This window comes from Ictalurus punctatus, chromosome 6 (assembly GCF_001660625.3).
Source record: "Ictalurus punctatus breed USDA103 chromosome 6, Coco_2.0, whole genome shotgun sequence".
Classification (NCBI taxonomy): Eukaryota; Metazoa; Chordata; class Actinopteri; order Siluriformes; family Ictaluridae; genus Ictalurus; species Ictalurus punctatus.
In genome coordinates, this window is record NC_030421.2 from 25,379,098 (window position 1) to 25,397,349 (window position 18,252).

The window sequence follows — 18,252 nt, forward strand, 5'->3', positions numbered from 1 at the left end:
TTTCATAAAATAATATTTATTGTAATATTAAGCATATATTTTCAAGTACAGTTGAAAATGGAGTAATCTGGAATTACTGTACTTGTTTTCGGAATCATGACTAATCTCCCATACAGTAGACATCTTTTGGTTATGAACCTCTTTCTGTTATAAAAATCAGTCAGATGCATGCTGGCTAATGCAGCGGGATATCCTGGCTACTTCTTTATACTCAGCAGCTGGCTTTTCCCCCCATCATATCACAGTTCAGGTGTGCATTACAGTTCTAATGACCTTTCTGTCATAAAACAAAGCTTTAGAGGTTAAATCTGGAGGTTTTCCAGGGGAGAAGCATGTGTACAGTGCACAATCCAAAATCAAAGTGCATTAAAGCTTTGTCATTTCAACATAAGCCATTTGCCAGTGAAAATACTTTTAAATGGAGCGATCAGCTGGAAAGCAATTCTGCTTGGTTTAACAACATAAAGCAGTCTATGCTTAAAACAGCTTCGGCTTGTTACCTGTGTTCTTAGGCACGGATTAATGAACAAGGCACCTCTAGCAGTTAAGCGTCAACACTGTCCTGAAAAAAAAAGCAAGTACATTTGCACGTGGCAGCATTCGGTTCTCGCCTCCTACTTCCTGTGGGGGGAAACGGTTTCATTCGTTCTTAGTGGATTAGATATTTTGTGTACATACAGTACAGTTCACTTTTAAAAGTGTTCATTATAGAATCATGAATAATAATGTGCTTATTTTTTCTCATAATTAAGATAAAGTACATTTGGAAGAAAGGAGGACTTCAATTAACTCACTTAACAGCAAGATTTGCAGTGTTGATGTGCGCATCAAAAAAGTTCATCTTTGAAACCAAGGAAAGGAAATTGAAGGCTTTTCCCAATAAATAATAATAAAATAATAGCTTTGTTGAAAGCAAACGTAACAATTATAAAGAGATAAACTCTAATTCGTTTTTGTGATTGCTGGCTATAGCCACCTGAGAGCATCAAGTTAGCAGGGCTGAGGGGAGAGGGAGGTGGAATGTTGAGGAAAGACATTGCAGGAGCAGAATGTAGGGCAAGGGAAGCTGACTGTATGTGTGTGTGTGGTGTTTAGTTATTGACGATGCTTAGTTATTGACAGTTAGAAGGTAATTAAAAAGAGGATAGAGCTGAGAGAGGAGCTTGAGCTTGGAGTAAGCTGAAGATGGCTCCTAAACCCCCAATCTGCACTTTCTTGAGCATTCAGTCTCTCTGTTCAAAGCCGTCTTCCTCCTCGCATCCTCTTCCTCCACCCTCAGAGGTACGCCATCAGGTAACACTGAGCTGGGCAAAGCCAATTAGCTTCACCTCGTCAGGGATCTCTGTGCTGTCACAGCCAGATGCCTACACACACACACACACACACACACACATATACACACACAAGATTAGGTTATGCCGATATCCAGGGATATATACTATACGTACACTGTTTAATTTAATACCTGCCCTTTGGTCATACTAATTTGTACTTCTACTCACCAATCCCAAAGTAATACAATCACATTCTCGATTTTTCATAAACACCACCCTTTTGCACCTTTAGGTGCTGTAGAATCTCTCCAAATTGCATATTCATTAAGGCAAACATGCACAAGGGACAACACATGCTATTTCGCTCATGTGGAAAATATAAACCTGCACTGTTGAAAATGCAGCTTTCACATTGATTTCCCACATTCACAGTTTTAGGAAGTTAAACATGTTTTAACACACACTACCACAACAGAAGTCTTCAGGAAATCGGGGCCTAAATTCCCAGATTTGACAGCTATTTTAGTGGATGTCGAAGATTAAAAGCTATCATACAGATGGCATTAAGAGCAGCGTGCAAGTGTGTGAACTCGTGATTACCTACAGGACCAAAAGCATTTCGTGTTTGTCTTTACTGTAAGTTTAGTTTTTGGAAATCGGAAGGATCAGTGTTCAGTAAAGTGCATTAAAGATAAGGTGATATGTGACTGAAGGTGTGTGTGTGTGTGTGCGCGTGCACTCAGATATGCTGCAGATGAAGAGGTGGAGGAGTGCTATTACATTGGATCCATTCATTCTGCCTCTGCTCAGCATTTTATGGTCCCCATAGATGATGCATGACCCATGCACATCTATTTTCAGACCTGACTCCTGACTGAGAAAAAGGAAAGCATGGGCACACACTCGCACTGAGCAACCTCCTGTACTGCTCAAGTGCAAACCTAGAACTCACTTCTTATGAGTTTTCCAGCAAAACATGGGAGATTTCACATTTCTGTGAATCCACTTGAAAAGGAGTAAATCATTTCGGCGCTGTTCTAGCACATTAAATGAGGGCTCTTCACATGCATGAATTTGCTGGGTGTAAGAACACCTGCTAGATGACAAAGGAAAATTATTTATTAGCTGTCTGTGTGTGTCTAAGCAACACACACTGGGCTTTTGTGTCATATTGATTTTTTTCTTCCTTTTTTTTTGCAAAGCAGATTTGGCACTTGTTATAAGAAGCTGTAAGAAACTGATCAATAGGTACCAAAAACGAGATGAACAAAGAAATACCTGTATTAGGAGGGGAGAAAAATAAAGGTGGTAAAGCAGAAACAAATATAAAAATCTTCTGTCTAGAAATTTTTTGTCTCTGCTTTGTGTAAGTAAAGACTCTGTCTGTGTAGCAGTGGTCCTTATCACAGCTAATACACACTCCGAGATGCTACAGAGGGCCAGAGGGGTGATCGAATTTCTCTCACACACAGGAGATTTTGGCAAGACAGCGCTGAACAATTTACAGCCGAGTTGGGAGAGTTGTGGGTGTGTTTTTACAAAGCTGAAAGGGCCGGTGATGAAAAACACATCTCGGTTGACACTTTCCCTTTCACTACAGTCAGCCAATAAGGGCAGCATTGTGGTGTAGAGTCCACTGCACAGTGGCATCCATCACATAAACCCTCCCAGTGAAATGTTATGAATTACAGGGAGACAAAACATGAAAGCGGAACATATTTACTGTGAGAGAACCTGCACAATCACAAATATCATCTCAGTCTGATATACCAGAGTAAATATGTGTTTCTGTTTCACATTCTGTAATGGTGGAGAGATGTTAACAAAAGAACATGCCCTATCAAACATTCTCACGCAGTCAGTGCTCATACCAGTGCTCATAACTGTATCTGGGAGATTTCGCTTTATGGGCCGTTTTCAGAGATGATGTTTTAAGTCCATCAAGATTTACACAGATTCAGACTTGGGTTACGCAGCTGCTTGAATCCATTTTCTGGTCTCCCCACTCAGATTATGCAAATTACCTGTGTGTAGTTCACAGCTCAAATTTTGCCAGATTTTTCTTGAGACAAAGAGTCAGAAACTGGTCAGAAGTGGTCTAGATGCTATTTTCAATAGCATCTAGACCACTGCCTTTAAAGGCAAGCACTTGCCTTTAAATCAGGCATAGAAAATGCAGACTGAAGAAGAAACTGCTGTAAAATGTCAGACTATATAAAAGCAACAACAACAAAAAAGAGACAAAAAAAGGAGATCATTTAAAAATCTAAAGTAAAAAACAAAATAAGTGTCTTATAAAACCAAGATAAATCATGCCAGACCTTTTTCTACCTTAAATAGCAACCAACAGTGAGAGAGAAACATTTTAGGATAAAAAGAAAAAAAACATACAATATTTATATTTAGTCTTTTATAATGGTGCATGTGACTGCTCAGAATTAACCAATCACAATCAAATACATGGTCAAAAGTAATTACTCATGATTATGTTAATGATTACAATGATCATATCCATGAAGTGATTCTGATTAACCCTGAATAATCAGCCGTTTCTGTAGGATTTTCTTGACATCTTGGTTTCATCCGATTGCTGAAGCCATGGTCTGCAAAGAGCTTACAAAGCATGTTCAGGATCTTGCTGTCAAAAGATATCAATTAGGAGAGGGGTACAAAAGAATTTTGAACAGAGTTTTGAAAGAAGAAAAACATCAGATGCACCATGGAATAGCATGAAGGCTATCATCAACCACAGTGACATTACCAAGAACAAGACATCCCTCTAAAATTAATTAAAGGACAAGGGGAAAATGTATCAAGGAGGCTGCCAAGAGACCTACAGCAACATTAAAGCAGTTGCAGGAATATCTGGCAAGTTCTGGTCATGCTCTGCAAGTGACAACGATCCCTCGTTTTCTTTGCAGGGAAAAAAATGTCCAAACCTACCTAACTTTTGTCAGAACATACATACACTCACCCAAAACCATGTGGCAAAATGTATTATGGTCTAATAAGATCAAAGTAGAACATTCTGGGCATAGTTCTAAAATCTGTTTGGTGCAAAAACAAAACATCTTGTTTCCCAGAGAACACCATACCTATGGTGAAGTATGCTGGTGGAAGCATCATACTATGGGGCTGCTTCCCTTCAGCTGGGACCTGGGGGTCTAGTCAAGATCGAGGTAATCATGGAATCACAACAACTGCAGGCTTCTATTAGACAGCTGAAATCACCTTCCAGCATGATAACGAACCAAAGCACAATCCTAAGTAAACAAAGGAATGGCTACAGGAGTAAAAGATCAGTGTTTTGAAACAGCCCAGTCAGAACCCAGCTCTAAGTCCTATCAGCAACCTGTGGAATGATTTGAAGAGGGCTGTGCACAGGAGATCCCCTCACACTTTCTGCAAGGAAGAGTGGAATAAAATTTCTAGATGTGCTAAGCTGGTAGACTCTTGCGCATAGACAGACAGACTTGAGTGCTGTATTACAAGCAACATGTACTTTAACAAAGTACTAGTGAAAGTATTAGTTAAAAATAGTTAGTTTTTTTTTTTTTTAGTTTTTTTGGCTGCTATATCACATTAAAGGTGGCAAAAATATCTGACATTCAATTTTAACAGGGATGTGTAGATTTTTATATCCACTATATATGATCGAGAAGATGGTATGCATTGAAATAATGCTAACGTCTAATAGGAATCTAATATACTGCCAATATATTGCTCCATGAATAGTTCAAGTTGTAATCATCACATTAAGCATGCAGATTTGGTTTAGTTTAATGATATAATTGATGTTAACAAAAGATGCCCAATCCAACATTCTCACAGAGCTGCTGCTCCTCATAAATGTACCTGTTAGATTTCCATTAGATTTTTGGATGATGAAACACGTTAGTTTGCTTTTACCATGAAATAGGCGTAGACATGTGCTTTCGGAAAGAGCCCTTGAGTAGATAAGCGGTGATTTGCCAGCAGAAACGGGCAGCTGCTGGAGAAACATTCCAGCACAGAGGATCAGAGTGGGGAGAGCGCAATGCATTACAGCACAGATGTTGTTTACCTCCACTGCAATGCTTTAAAGGAGTGATCTAAAGGAGTGATTAAAAATGGTCTGGACCATACTGCATCGTTCACTGTGATCTGTGTGATGTACAGTGGGGGAAATAAGTATTGAATATGTCAACATTTTTCAGCAAGAATATTTCCAATGAGGTTATTCACATTAAATTTTCACCAGTCATCAGTAGTAACTTAAGAAATCCACACATATAAACAATTCACAACATTAAAGTCCACAAATAAAGTTCACCTTAATGTTGCAAAACATATTGATGGAATTGGACGTATTTCAAATCTTCTGAATCTTCCAGTAAGCACCGTTGGGGCCATTATCCAGAAATGGAAGCAACATCACTCTGTCATCAACCGGACAAGCACAGAACTCCTCGCAAGATTTCTGACCAGGGAGTCGGAAGAATATTCAGAACAGTAGCCCAAGAGCCAAGGACCACTCAGAAAGAGCTCCAGAAACACTTGGACTCGGGTAACATCGTCACAGAGAAAACAATAGGCAATGCTCTCCACTGCTCACGCTCACCCCACAAGACTCCATTACTAAAGAAAAGGCATGCTGAAGCTTATTTAAAGTTTGCTACAACTCATTTGGATAAGCCTATGAAATACTGGGAGAGTGTAGTCTGGTCAGACGAGAGCAAACTTTAACTTTTTGGCTGTCATACTACACACCATGTTTGGAGAAAACTGCACTGCACATCACCCATAAAACACTATACCAACAGTGAAGTTTGGAGGTGGAAACATCATGGTGTGGGGCTGTTTGTTTTTCATCGGATGGTACTGGTAGACTTCATATAATTGAAGAAACTATGAATGGAGCCCTTTACTGGGAGATTCTTGAGAAAAATCTGCTGCCATCCACCAGGGTGATGAAGATGAGATGTGGGTGGACCTTCCAGCAGGACAACGATCCGAATCATACAGCAAAGAAAACTCTCAATTGGTTTCAGAGAAAAGACATCGAGGTGTTAGAATGGCCCAGTCAATCACCTGACTTGAATCCAACTGAACAAGATTTAAAGACGATATGTTTAGAAGAATGGGCCAAAATCACACCTGAACACTGCAGCCCATTAATTTCTTCATACAGGAAGCATCTTGAAGCCGTCATTACAAACAAAGGCTTCTCCACTAAGTATTAAACAAGTTTCACTTAGTGTGTTCAATACTTTTTTTCCTGTGTCATTCCACTTTATTACATACAACTTTATTTATGGACTTTAATGTTGTGAGTTCTTTATATTTCTGGATTCTTTGAGTTAATACGGATGTCTGGTGAAAATTTCATGTGAATAGCCTCATAGGAAATATTTACTGAAAAAAATGTTGACCTGTTCAATACGTATATCCCCCACTGTATTTACACTACCGGTCAAAAGACACACTGATTCTTTATTTATTTCTTTTTCCCCCCAGATTATTATTATTATTCTAAAAAGTCATCAAAACTCTGGAGCAACACAAATGGAACTACGGGAATTATGTTGTGTTAGAAAATCTAAAATAAATCAAAATAATTTAATATTTTAGCATCACAACCAATTTATCGAGGAATCACCCTGAGATGCTTTTTAAACAGTATTAAAGGAGTTCCCACCTCTGCTGGACACTTACTGGCTGCTTTTCTGAATATTTTGCTCCAAGTCATCAATTTAAAAAATATATATATATTTTGTTAATAAAATGTTAGTTTTCTAATGAAAGAAATGAATATGTTGGCACAATTATATTTTTGTTTACAACACTGATTTCAAACATTTAATCATACACCTTCAGATCAAAAGGTTTTTAAGATCATGAGGAACATTTCAGTCAAGTGTCTCCAAACTTTTGCCCGGTAGTGTAATTCCTCTTATACTCCCACACTGGAAGACTGCACTGTTGTGGATAACCTGGTGCTAAGAATACATACATCATAACAGTACAGAATGCATGACAGATGGCAAGAATGGCATCATAAAAAAGAAAAAAAAAATCTTTCTAGCAACCACAGCACCATTTGTCTACTGTAGCTCAGTATCTAGAAGATCTCCCTACAGAAACACATGCAATGACAGACAACATCATTCGTAATCCTCATAGAAGCCTGTGTAATGGTTGGGCTCAGCAGGATTGACACTAATGCCTTTAACTGATGTGAGTTTAATTGTACAGACTGTCAAAAAATAATGTCAGCATGCAGATATTCACATTAAAACCAGATTATTACCATTTTTCATCATGCTTATAGAATGTAGAGTATCAGAGATTATAAATGATAAGGCTGCTGAAGAGACACATGATGCATTATAAATCACCACTGAATTTGGGGATACAATGGAACAGAGTGTAATATAAATGACATTTTATGCACTTTCTATAGCCTCAAAAGTCAGGCTTCTAGCTAGAAATAAACACCTACAGACAGTTGTGAACTATGTTTCATTCCAGTGACTATAGCTATGTTTTCATTGACCATCATAGACCATTGCAAGAAGGTGTGAATAGCAATCAAGATTCTAAAGCTTTCAACCAGAAAAGTGCATAAAAGATATCAGATGTTCCATGAGCATATTCCAATTTGCGTAATAATGTCTATTATAAATACAGTAGAAAAATCTGTATGGCTATAGTAAGAGAGATCTTTATAATGATTTAATCTGTAGAAAGCACTATGTGCCCTCTTCTACATACTTGAGCACAGAGATACCCATGATTTGCTAGTGTGACTGTGACTGACAGGGTACAGAGATTATATGATCCCTCCCATCCAGAGAGGAGAGCCAATTTTGCTCCCTAGGCTCCAAGCCATGGATAGCTATAGCAACATTCGGATTTAAACTCACCATCTCCTGACAATTAAAAATTATTACAGCGAATAATTTTCTGTTGCACCACTCAGGAGCCCTTACAGGCCAAGATTTAAACTGTTACAGTTAGTGAACCAACAGCATCGAAGAGAATGTCTCTGACTAGTCTAATCATTCTTGTTTCTAATTTATTTGCCAGAAATATTCTTAAAATATATATGCTTCAAACGGGAAGGAGGCTATTGAAGAAAAACTATTTCAACCATTTGACCTATTTCAGCTGTAACATTTACCCTATTTGGATCAATTCCAAAATGTAATCAGTTCATCTCCTAGTTATGATGATAATTCCATAATCAATCTGCAAGCAGCATTTTCGGGGGCCAAGCACCCAGACTCGGTTAGCCACACATTCACAGACGTTGCATAAGCAACATTGCATGAACTGTTGCATAAGCAATCACAAAGCAGAGTTCCAAAGTAGAGCCATAACTATAGGCAAAGGGATTCAGGAATGATTTGTAGTTTCACGCATTTGCCAGTCTGTTATGAGAGAATGGTTCTGAATAACAGAGTTCCTTTGCTAAATTTTGTTTAGACAGGTCTCATGTTAGCAAAATTTGGTGAGGATTGGACCAAATTTGGAGGAGGAGTAGCCAAAATCGCACTTGGATGGAAGCATTTTCGGCATGTTATTGTAATTTTTTACCAGTAAGTGGCGCGGTCACGAAATGTGTTGCATAGCCTCAAGACATGGTCCTGAAGTTGCCTACTAAGATTTGTGTCAGTGTGCAATGTTTTTGCTGAGATACAGCCTCATTTCCTGTTTGGCATCGGATTTGTTGGCACATTAAAGGCAAACCCTTTGGAGTAATCAAATTTGATCATTTTTGTGAGGCTTACTCTGAAGATGATGTTTGTCAAATTTGATGGTGGTTGGACAAAATTTGTAGAAGGAGTATCTAACATGGTGTAAAATCTCATTATGCGGAAATTGACGTCATAGGGTACATTAAACTTGTCTCAACCCAGGGAATCCAGGGGTTTTGACATTTTGGATACACGGTTCAAAACATATGACCATAGAACTACTTCCAAATTAGGCCAAAATTTGACCCGATGGTGGCACTACAGCATTGGCAGCACTTGGCACAAATTTGGTCAGAATGTTCCTTAGACCCTCCCCAATCAATGTGCCAAATTTCACAACTTTTTACCAGAAGGTTCTATGGGCTGCCTTAGACAACATAGCCTGAATAAAAAGAATAAGAAGAAAAGGTAAAATAACAATAGAGTGCCTACGCACCCTCAGTGTTAGACCCACTAATAAATCCTACAAACATTCAACCACTCATTCTTGAGATGTTGCACTAACGAGAATCTCTACTACATTCCTGGCAAAGGGATTTAAAAAAAATCTAATCTTACTTTATTAATTTCATATCACATTATTGATGTACATCACCAAGAATTGCAAAATAGAGTATTTGTTTAGAGCTGGCTCATTTGATTTCAAACACATAAGAATCAAAATAGTAAACAAATGTTCACTTAGGACATTATATTATTCTGGGCTACATTTTTTTGGAGTACTCACCAGTTTAAAGGTCAACACCTTATAAGTAACAGGGTCTTCTACAATTTTCTGAAGGTTAGCAGCAACTGAAACATACATTTGTCACACAATGAAAGCAATCCTACAATCATATAAATGCTAGAGGTTTAGTTAAAATGTCATTTTTAATGTGAAGTTCACATAAGACTGTGCATGACCTTACCAACTACAACATCATGTCCATTGACTAGACCAGCGGAAAACAGCTCCTGAGAAACACCGTCAGCAGTATCTATAAGGAAAACACAAAAAGGAATAGGAAGAGAATAAATAAATGTACAGATGTGTAAACCCCCAAACATTCAAATGCACATAGTACAAATATTAAACCACTCATCTAGACAGCTCCAATAACATTGCAAATATCAGTGCCAGGCCGTATGTCTTATAAACTCTTAAATAACACACACACAGCAACAGCAAGCTCATCTGGGCGATCATGCCAGTCACCCCATGCATGGGCCGTGTCCATGGGGGGCGCTAGGCCTTGCATGCTAATGTGTTCAGAGCAGCCCTCACCTCGGCCTGGAGTGAATTCAAACCGTATGTCATTCAACTCCTTCCTCGAATTCCTGTGAGATCCACAGAGAGAGAGAGAAAGAAAGAAAGCCAAGAGACAGACATCAGGCCACCTGTCTATCTGTCCAAGAGACAGCCAAGAGAGGCAACAGTCAGGAACTAAAACAATTAATCTTAAAGCAAAACACTTCATGTTTTGACAATACTTTCAGACAATAGACATCCCAATCAACCTTTCCCAGTTTCATTTTCTGTACTGGAATGTTTTCAAAAATGTATATATAATTAGTTATGCAAATGAGGCTTTATCTAATTAAATATGTAAACATTCATTTGTAATAAAAAAAACAAAAATCTAGTCTTTTATTGATGTTAGACACGTTCAAGAGAAAGAATGAAAAATAATTAGCACTTTTTGGTATTTTTCAGCATAAAAGGTAACATAAATCCAGCAATTATGAACATTTTGAGAAATTCCTCTGTAATGTCCTTCTAAATAGGAACAGGACTAAACATATAAAATTTCAAGAATGTAGGTCATCTAGAAAACATTTCTGGTTCTGAACCGGTTGAAATCGATTTCAAGTGTTTCCATTCCAGTAAGTGTAGTTTATAAGATTTGTTGTTTTTGATTGTTGTATTTCTACAGTTTAAGAGAAGACATGTTGATGCAATTTATCCAAAAATCTAAAAAATTATTTAGATGACTTGTTGTTTCTACCTGTAGTGTCTTGCCTTAATGTCCTGAACCTTTGGGAACATACTGGCAGTTAAAATGAAGAAAACTGTGTGTGTGTGTGTGTGTGTGTGTGTGTGTGTGTGTGTGTGTGTGTGTGTAATAATTATAATGAAGTGAATATTTAAACAGTAACACGAGAATTATTCATCAGCATTTACTAGATGGAAAGAGCACTAAAGCTCTAGTGAGTGTGAGTTTGGAAAGTGGCCCAGCCACCCACTTTAGAGCTGGACTAGGCTTAATTACTTGGCTCAATAAAGAAAGACTTTTCTTGAATGTGTTACAGCAGAGCAGACACTAATGACTACCTTGTTCACCCTACATATAACTCTTTCAATCCCTTAGTACTACAAGACCTGGAAAAAGAGACTGGAGAGCTGCTTCACAAATGATCACAACAGTAAGTCAAAAAGGGTGAATAATGTACTTGGAGAGGTATAGTGGTGCTAGAAAGTTTGTGAACCCTTTAAAATTTTCTATATATCTGCATAAATATGACCTAAAACATCATCAGATTTTCACACAAATCCTAAAAGTAGACAAAGAGAACACAATTAAACAAATGAGACAAAAATATTATACTTGGAGGGGGGTGCCCACCTTGTGTCCAGTGTTCCCCAGATAGGCTCTGCGACCTTCTCCAGGTTAGAGTGGTTACTGAAGATGAGTGAATGATATTTATGCATAAAATCATATAGGAATTACCAGATCCTGCCTGCTGTTCATTCAAAGTGTGTGCATCACGTGTGTGTATTATACTTCACAGATCACTAATGAAAATCTCCACCTCCAACTGCGTTATACTACTAACCGTGCTGATTTAATAGATTGACAGTTGCATTAGCCTCATTTCCTCCAATCCCAGATTAAGATGACAGCAGTTATCACTGATCTTATTTGAGCCTTATAAATATCCTCTACCACCACCCACACACTGCTAAATCCAATGTTATAGTGGTAATCTAGTAATTCAAGCTGGACATTCATGGGAGTATCAGAGTTGGCGTGAGTTGATGAAATGGAACAAAATTTTGCGATGCGCTGCAGGGTACGGCGAGAATGTGGGCCGCAACTTAAGCTGAAATCCAAATACGCATACAAAGATTTCACTTCTATATTTGTTTACTCCCAGACTAGCAGCACATCAGCTTCTCAGCTGACAAGCAGCCATCTGTAGGGGCGTGACATGAAAATCTCAGCCCGCAAAAAAGGGATAAAGTGAAAAAGGCTCTGTGTTATCTGTCGACAGAGAGAGAGGGCTGTGTCTCCTCCTTGCCTGTCATAGCCATATCTGACTTGCACACCCTGAACCTTCCATCTCAATCTGCCTGCTTATTTTCTGTCAGGAGAAAATGCCAGCCACAGACAGAGATATAAAGAACAAGAGGAAACTGAACCGATTACAATGTGTTGGGAAGAGTAGACCGTAAGGATTAGGATTATAAGGAATACATGAGAAAGAAATTCTACAATACTTTTTAAGGTGTTTGAATACTTGAATGATAAAAGATCACTTCTGATAGAGGACTGATGTTACAGGTGTAGACAGTTGTTATATTGTCCCACTTTGTTGATTGTCTCTAATACCTGTTTATTTATACATAAACTACACAAGCACTATAACGGGTCTACTGTTATACCACATCCCTCTAGAATTCTTCATTATGATTGGTCAGAAGATGTTGATTAATTTTGCATAACAGCAGCTATGACAGTAGTTCTGGCTGCAAATCAAAGTCCAGGCTCATTCTAATACTTTATTGTTTGTATAATAACTATATATAACTACAGTGCCCTCCACAATTATTGGCACCCTTGGTAAATATGAGCAAAGAAGGCTGAATTTGTCTTTATTGTTTAACCTTTTGATCGTCTGTTAAAAAAAAATCACAAAAATACTCTGCTCTCATGGATATCAAACAATTGCAAACACAACACAGGTTTATCAAAAAAAAATCTTTGTTAAATATAGGTGATTTTTTAACAAGTATAATCATTGTTATGGTATTTATTTAACATTTATGGAATCCATTGTCAGCTCTTTGATTGTTAGTTTAGTTGACTGTATTTGTAATCATTGGCACATCACTGTGGTATAAGAGGAATAAACCACTTTGGGATGTGCTGCTGTAGGAAAGTAATCAACTTTGGAGTGGTTACCGCTCCATTCTTAATTATTTTCCTATAACAGCAAGCCAGTCATGTTTTATTCCTTTCATAATACTGTACACCAATCAGCCATAACATTACAACCACTGACAGGTGAAGTGAATAACATTATCTCATTACAGTGGCACCTGTCAAGGACTGGGATATATTAGGCAGCATGTAAACAGTCAGTTCTCGAAGTTCATGTGTTGGAAGAAGGAAAAATCGGCAAGCAAAAACGGCAGGTCTTGTGGGGTTTTCCCAGTAAGCAGTGATTAGTACCTACCAAAAGTGGTCTACAGAAGGACCCCACAAGACCTGCTGTTTTGGAGATGCTCTGACCCAGTCGGATAGTCATCACAATTTGGCCCATGTCAAAGTTGCTCAGATCCTCATGCTTGGCCATTTTCCTGCTTCTAACACATTGAATTCCAGAACTAACTGTTGACTTGCTGCCTAATATTTCCCACCCCTTGATGTACTGTAACGTGGTAATCAATATCATTCACTTCACCTGTCAGTGGTTTTACAGTGTACAGTATCTCACAAAAGTGAGTACTCCCCTCACATTTTTGTAAATATTTGATTACATCTTTTCATGTGACAACACTAAAGAAATGACACTTTGCTACAATGTAAAGTAGTGAGTGTACAGCTTGCATAACAGTGTAAATTTGCTGTCCCCTCAAAATAACTCAACACACAGCCATTAATGTCTAAACCTCTGGCAACAAAAGTGAGTACACCCCTAAATGAAAATGTCCAAATTGGGCCCAAAGTGTCAAGATTTTGTGTGGCCACCATTATTTTCCAGCACTGCCTTAACCCTCTTGGGCATGGAGTTCACCAGAGCTTCACAGGTTGCCACTGGAGTCCTCTTCCACTCCTCCATAACAACATCATGGAGCTGGTGGATGTTAGAGACCTTGTGCTCCTCCACCTTCCATTTGAGGATTCCCCACAGATGCTCAATAGGGTTTAGTCCATCACCTTCACCCTCAGCTTCTTTCGCAATGCAGTGGTCATCTTGGAGGTGTTTTTGGGGTCATTATCATGTTGGAATACTGCCCTGCGGCCCAGTCGCCGAAGGGAGGGGATCATGCTCTGCTTCAGTATGTCACAGTACATGTTGGCATTCATGGTTCCCTCAATGAACTGTAGCTCCCCAGTGCCAGCAGCACTCATGCAGCCCCAGACCATGGCACTCCCACCACCATGCTTGACTGTAGGCAAGACACACTTGCCACCCACAGAACGCGCCGTGGGAATGCAAGCTCCCGGGACACCCAGGGAACTACTGAGCGCCCTGGAACGCACCCTGACCACCCTGGAGCTCAGCGAGGTGGGACAGCACCACCAAAGCCGCCCGGACTACAGGACACTAGAGGACGAGCCCAGACAGACCGAGCCGGACCAGGGGACGCCGAAGAAGGCCCAGAAAACCTGGCCAGTAGGGCGTGTCCTCCCCACGCTGGACCCGCCGAAACCGCCCCAGCAAGTGATGGAAGTCCGAGGCGAGGAGGATGCTGGGACAGAAGGTAAGCTGCACACACACACTAACCTGCTCTCGTCTGAGTTCCAGCAGGTAAACCGGCAGGGGAACTTCGGCCGAGAGCAGAAAGAGGAGAGCTGCCTGAAGTATTGTTGGGCCCAGGTGCGCCAGATCGAGGGGGTCGACCAGAACCTGAACCAGAGACACCCCTCCTCCTACTTTCTGGTCAAAGGAGGCCTATTGTACCACTGGACCAACCGCAGAGGGGAAACCATGGACCTTTGGTTGTCCGCAAAGCCAGAACGCAGGCACTGATGCACCTGGCCCATGCTCATTTGCTCGGGGGCCACCTGGGGGCCAGAAACACCCTGGAGAAGCTGAAGGACCGCTTTGTCTGGCCAGGCATGGACACACAGGTCCGGGGCTTCTGCCAACAATGCCCCCAGTGCCAACGCACGGCCCCGAGGAAGCCCCCGTCGGCGCCTCTCATTCCGCTTCCCATCATAGGCGTGTCGGGCCGTTCCCAAAATCTGGTCACGAGTATATATTGGTAATCGTGGACTACGCCAGCAGATACTCCGAGGTGGTACCACTACTAAAGAACTGGTGCTCCTGTTCAGTCGTGTGGGGATCTCAAAAGACATCCTAACCAACCAAGCTACCCTGTTTGTGTCAAAGCTAATGTCTGATCTGTGTCGGCTGTTGCAGGTGAAACACCTAAAGGCATCTGTCTACCACCCACAAACAGATGGGCTGGTCGAAGGGTTCAACCGGACCTTGAAGCAGATGTTACGCCAGGTGGTACACGAGGAATGGAGGAACTGGGACCTCCTCCTGCTGTACGTCCTCTTTGCCATCCAAGAGTGCCCCCAGGCATCCACAGGCTTCACACCCTCCGAGGTCCTCTTCAGATGGCGACCTCGTGGACGCTGGACGTGGTACAGGAAGCATGGGAAGAACAGTATCCCCGTTCCGCTCGGTCATCCAGTATGTATCGGGTACTCCTGATAGTACCCAGCAGTTCCTGCAAATTCCTAGCTTGGTGGCAGGGCCCATATACAGTCCTCAAGAAGAGAGGTGCCGTGAACTATCGCCTGCAGCAGCCCGGTAAGCGAGCAGACACGAAAACGTACCACGTGAACCTGCTGAAGAGGTGGATAGAGTCAGCACCTGTATTGTCTGCGTTTGCGACCCTAGACACAGGTCACAACCAGGGCACCTTAGTCCAACTGGGGAAAGAACTCACCCCCACACAAAAGCATGAGCTGACAGAGTTGGTGGGTCAATTTACCAATGTTTTTTCTACCTCCCCAGGCATGACGCAGCTGGTACAACACGAAATCAAGACTCACCCGTGAGTGGTGGTGCGGCAGCGGCCCTATCAGGTCCTATCACTTCGACACACATGCACACACCCACAACCTCTCACAACCCATTTTTGAATAAAGATTTCTCCACAAGAGACACTGAAACGGCCTCCTGTGCTCTGTTTTCCGCTGGCTAAATTCCCTACACCTTTAATTGGAGAACCTGATTTTGTGAGTATAAATGGTTTTCAACACTAGTCTTTAGTTTACTCTTTAGTATAAATGGGATTAGGTGACTTTGGAGGTCTTTCAAGTGTTAAAATAGAATAACTTTCCAGAAGCTTAGCATAGAACGAGGTATTTCAGTGCAACATTGAAAACTGGTAAATTCATTCATCAATGCTTAATATGGTGCTAATTTAGATAGGAAATATAGTGTGCTGAGAAAATCTTATATGCAGTATAGGAGGCTATTTGGAATCCTCCTAAGTCATGCACACAGGTCTTAGCTGGATCTCCATGTGACTGACACTCTGGAATACTTTAAGCTTAACCTTAATCTTGCTGTCCAGTACTCAGAGTGAATTTTTATCTTTCTCACTCTTCTTTAGGCCCCAGTCTCTCTCTCATGTGCCCTGATTTGGCATTCACACTGCTCATGTCTGACATACACATATGGCGCCCTGTCAACACACTAGCAACACCTCAGTGAACACTGGAGTAAGCCGGGTCATGAGGTAAAATAAGATTTTGTTGATGGAGAAGGACAGGCAAGAGAAAAATAACATTTATGTTAGAAAGAGAAAGAAAATAACAGATAACCCCTACTTCACTCATGTCTAATTGCAACTACTCAAACATTTCCTCACATGTTTAGTTTAATGCTTCAAAAGCAAACAGATCCTACTGTGCTGTATCTATGCCAGGTAGTGGGGCAACTCTGTACTGCAGAGACCTGTCAGAAAAGCAGCTTCCAGTTGGCCCATGATCTGTGAAATGTGACTAATATGAATCACCTTTCACAAAAAGGTTTCACTGGAGCGCACCAAATGTAATGTGATGCTTAGTCAGCTGTCTGGCACATTAAAATGCTGCTTATATGCTAATAGGAAAGAAACAGCTCTGCATATGATCCCTGTGAACATGGGAGGTAGAGAGGCATCCCCATCATATGTCTACACAAAAACAGACAAATGCGATTGGTCAAACAGCGGCGTGATGGGTAATGGGAGTTGACAGTGCTCAGGGAAACCCATTGTGCATGATTTGTATGGCAGTGGAAATGCCTTGAAAGCAAACAGTCAGATAAAAGAATTACTAGGTGTGCGTGCGTAAGAGAGAGACAGAGAGATATGGAAGTTGAAGTGTAGCTTGAGTCTATCATTACGAGATCTAATGAGGCAACACAAGATAAATAGCATATAGAACCAGCTCATGATGCTACCCACATATAACAGCATAAGCTGCAGCTTGGGTTAAAGCTTTAGCAGAGATCCATATATAACCACATAAGCCATTTAATGCGTTTATGCATTTCAGATGTTTAGACTCTCAGCACAGCTTGCTGTTTTTCCTGCTCTGCCACACCTGATTCAACTTATTGACTAATTGCTTGTGCCTTGATGAGCTGAATCAGATGTGCTCGAGGAGGGGTAAAAAACACTCCATGATGTCTGGCTACATATGGTGCAGCCTACAGTTCCTGTCAACTGTTCATTTAACACCCACCACACTTCAATCTTGCTTTAATATACTCCTACTTGCTTCAGATTATATCTGAGCATGGCCTGGAATCTGCCTTACCTACTATCCAGCAGTGGCTCGTGACCGTGGATTTTGTTGTGGAAGGACGACATTATAAACAACATAGCTTGAAACAAAAGTTGAGAGCCTATCATACTTTTCTCACAAGTATGATGTCATCCTATCTAGTGAATACATGATATCTAGTGACCCTAGAGTAACCATGTAGTGGTTAAGAGTAGACAGCATTCAGTCATCCACCCTGCAGTCTATCAACTTGTTTCAAGCAGTTTTTTTATACACACCTTTATACAACTGTTGTTGAGGTAAAATAATTAACCAGGGTTTACAGGTTTCAGTAAATAAAGACACAAAAGACCTGAAACCATTCCAGAAAACAAGTTTTTCTCAGCCTTTGTGTGGGATACCAAGTATTTCACATGCATTTCTGATGTACAGACATTATCCACTTAATAAACCCCTTTTCCTCTCCTAATATATATTGGCTATAGAAATGATTCTATACACCACAGACACACTGTCTAA

At 40.5% G+C, this 18,252-nt stretch overlaps 1 protein-coding gene across 1 annotated transcript in view; it reads right to left on the reverse strand.

Annotated features, from left to right (window-relative positions):
- The window catches only part of stk39 (serine threonine kinase 39), a 44,750-nt gene continuing 26,498 nt past the window's right edge, over positions 1-18,252 (reverse strand). Inside the window, exons 15-18 of the mRNA XM_017469076.3 lie at positions 10,278-10,330; positions 9,922-9,990; positions 9,741-9,805; positions 1-1,364 (exon numbers count right to left, since the gene is read on the reverse strand). Of these exons, the coding sequence (XP_017324565.1) occupies positions 1,290-1,364; positions 9,741-9,805; positions 9,922-9,990; positions 10,278-10,330 (262 nt within the window). The 3' untranslated portion in view covers positions 1-1,289. The remainder of the gene's footprint in view (positions 1,365-9,740; positions 9,806-9,921; positions 9,991-10,277; positions 10,331-18,252) is intronic.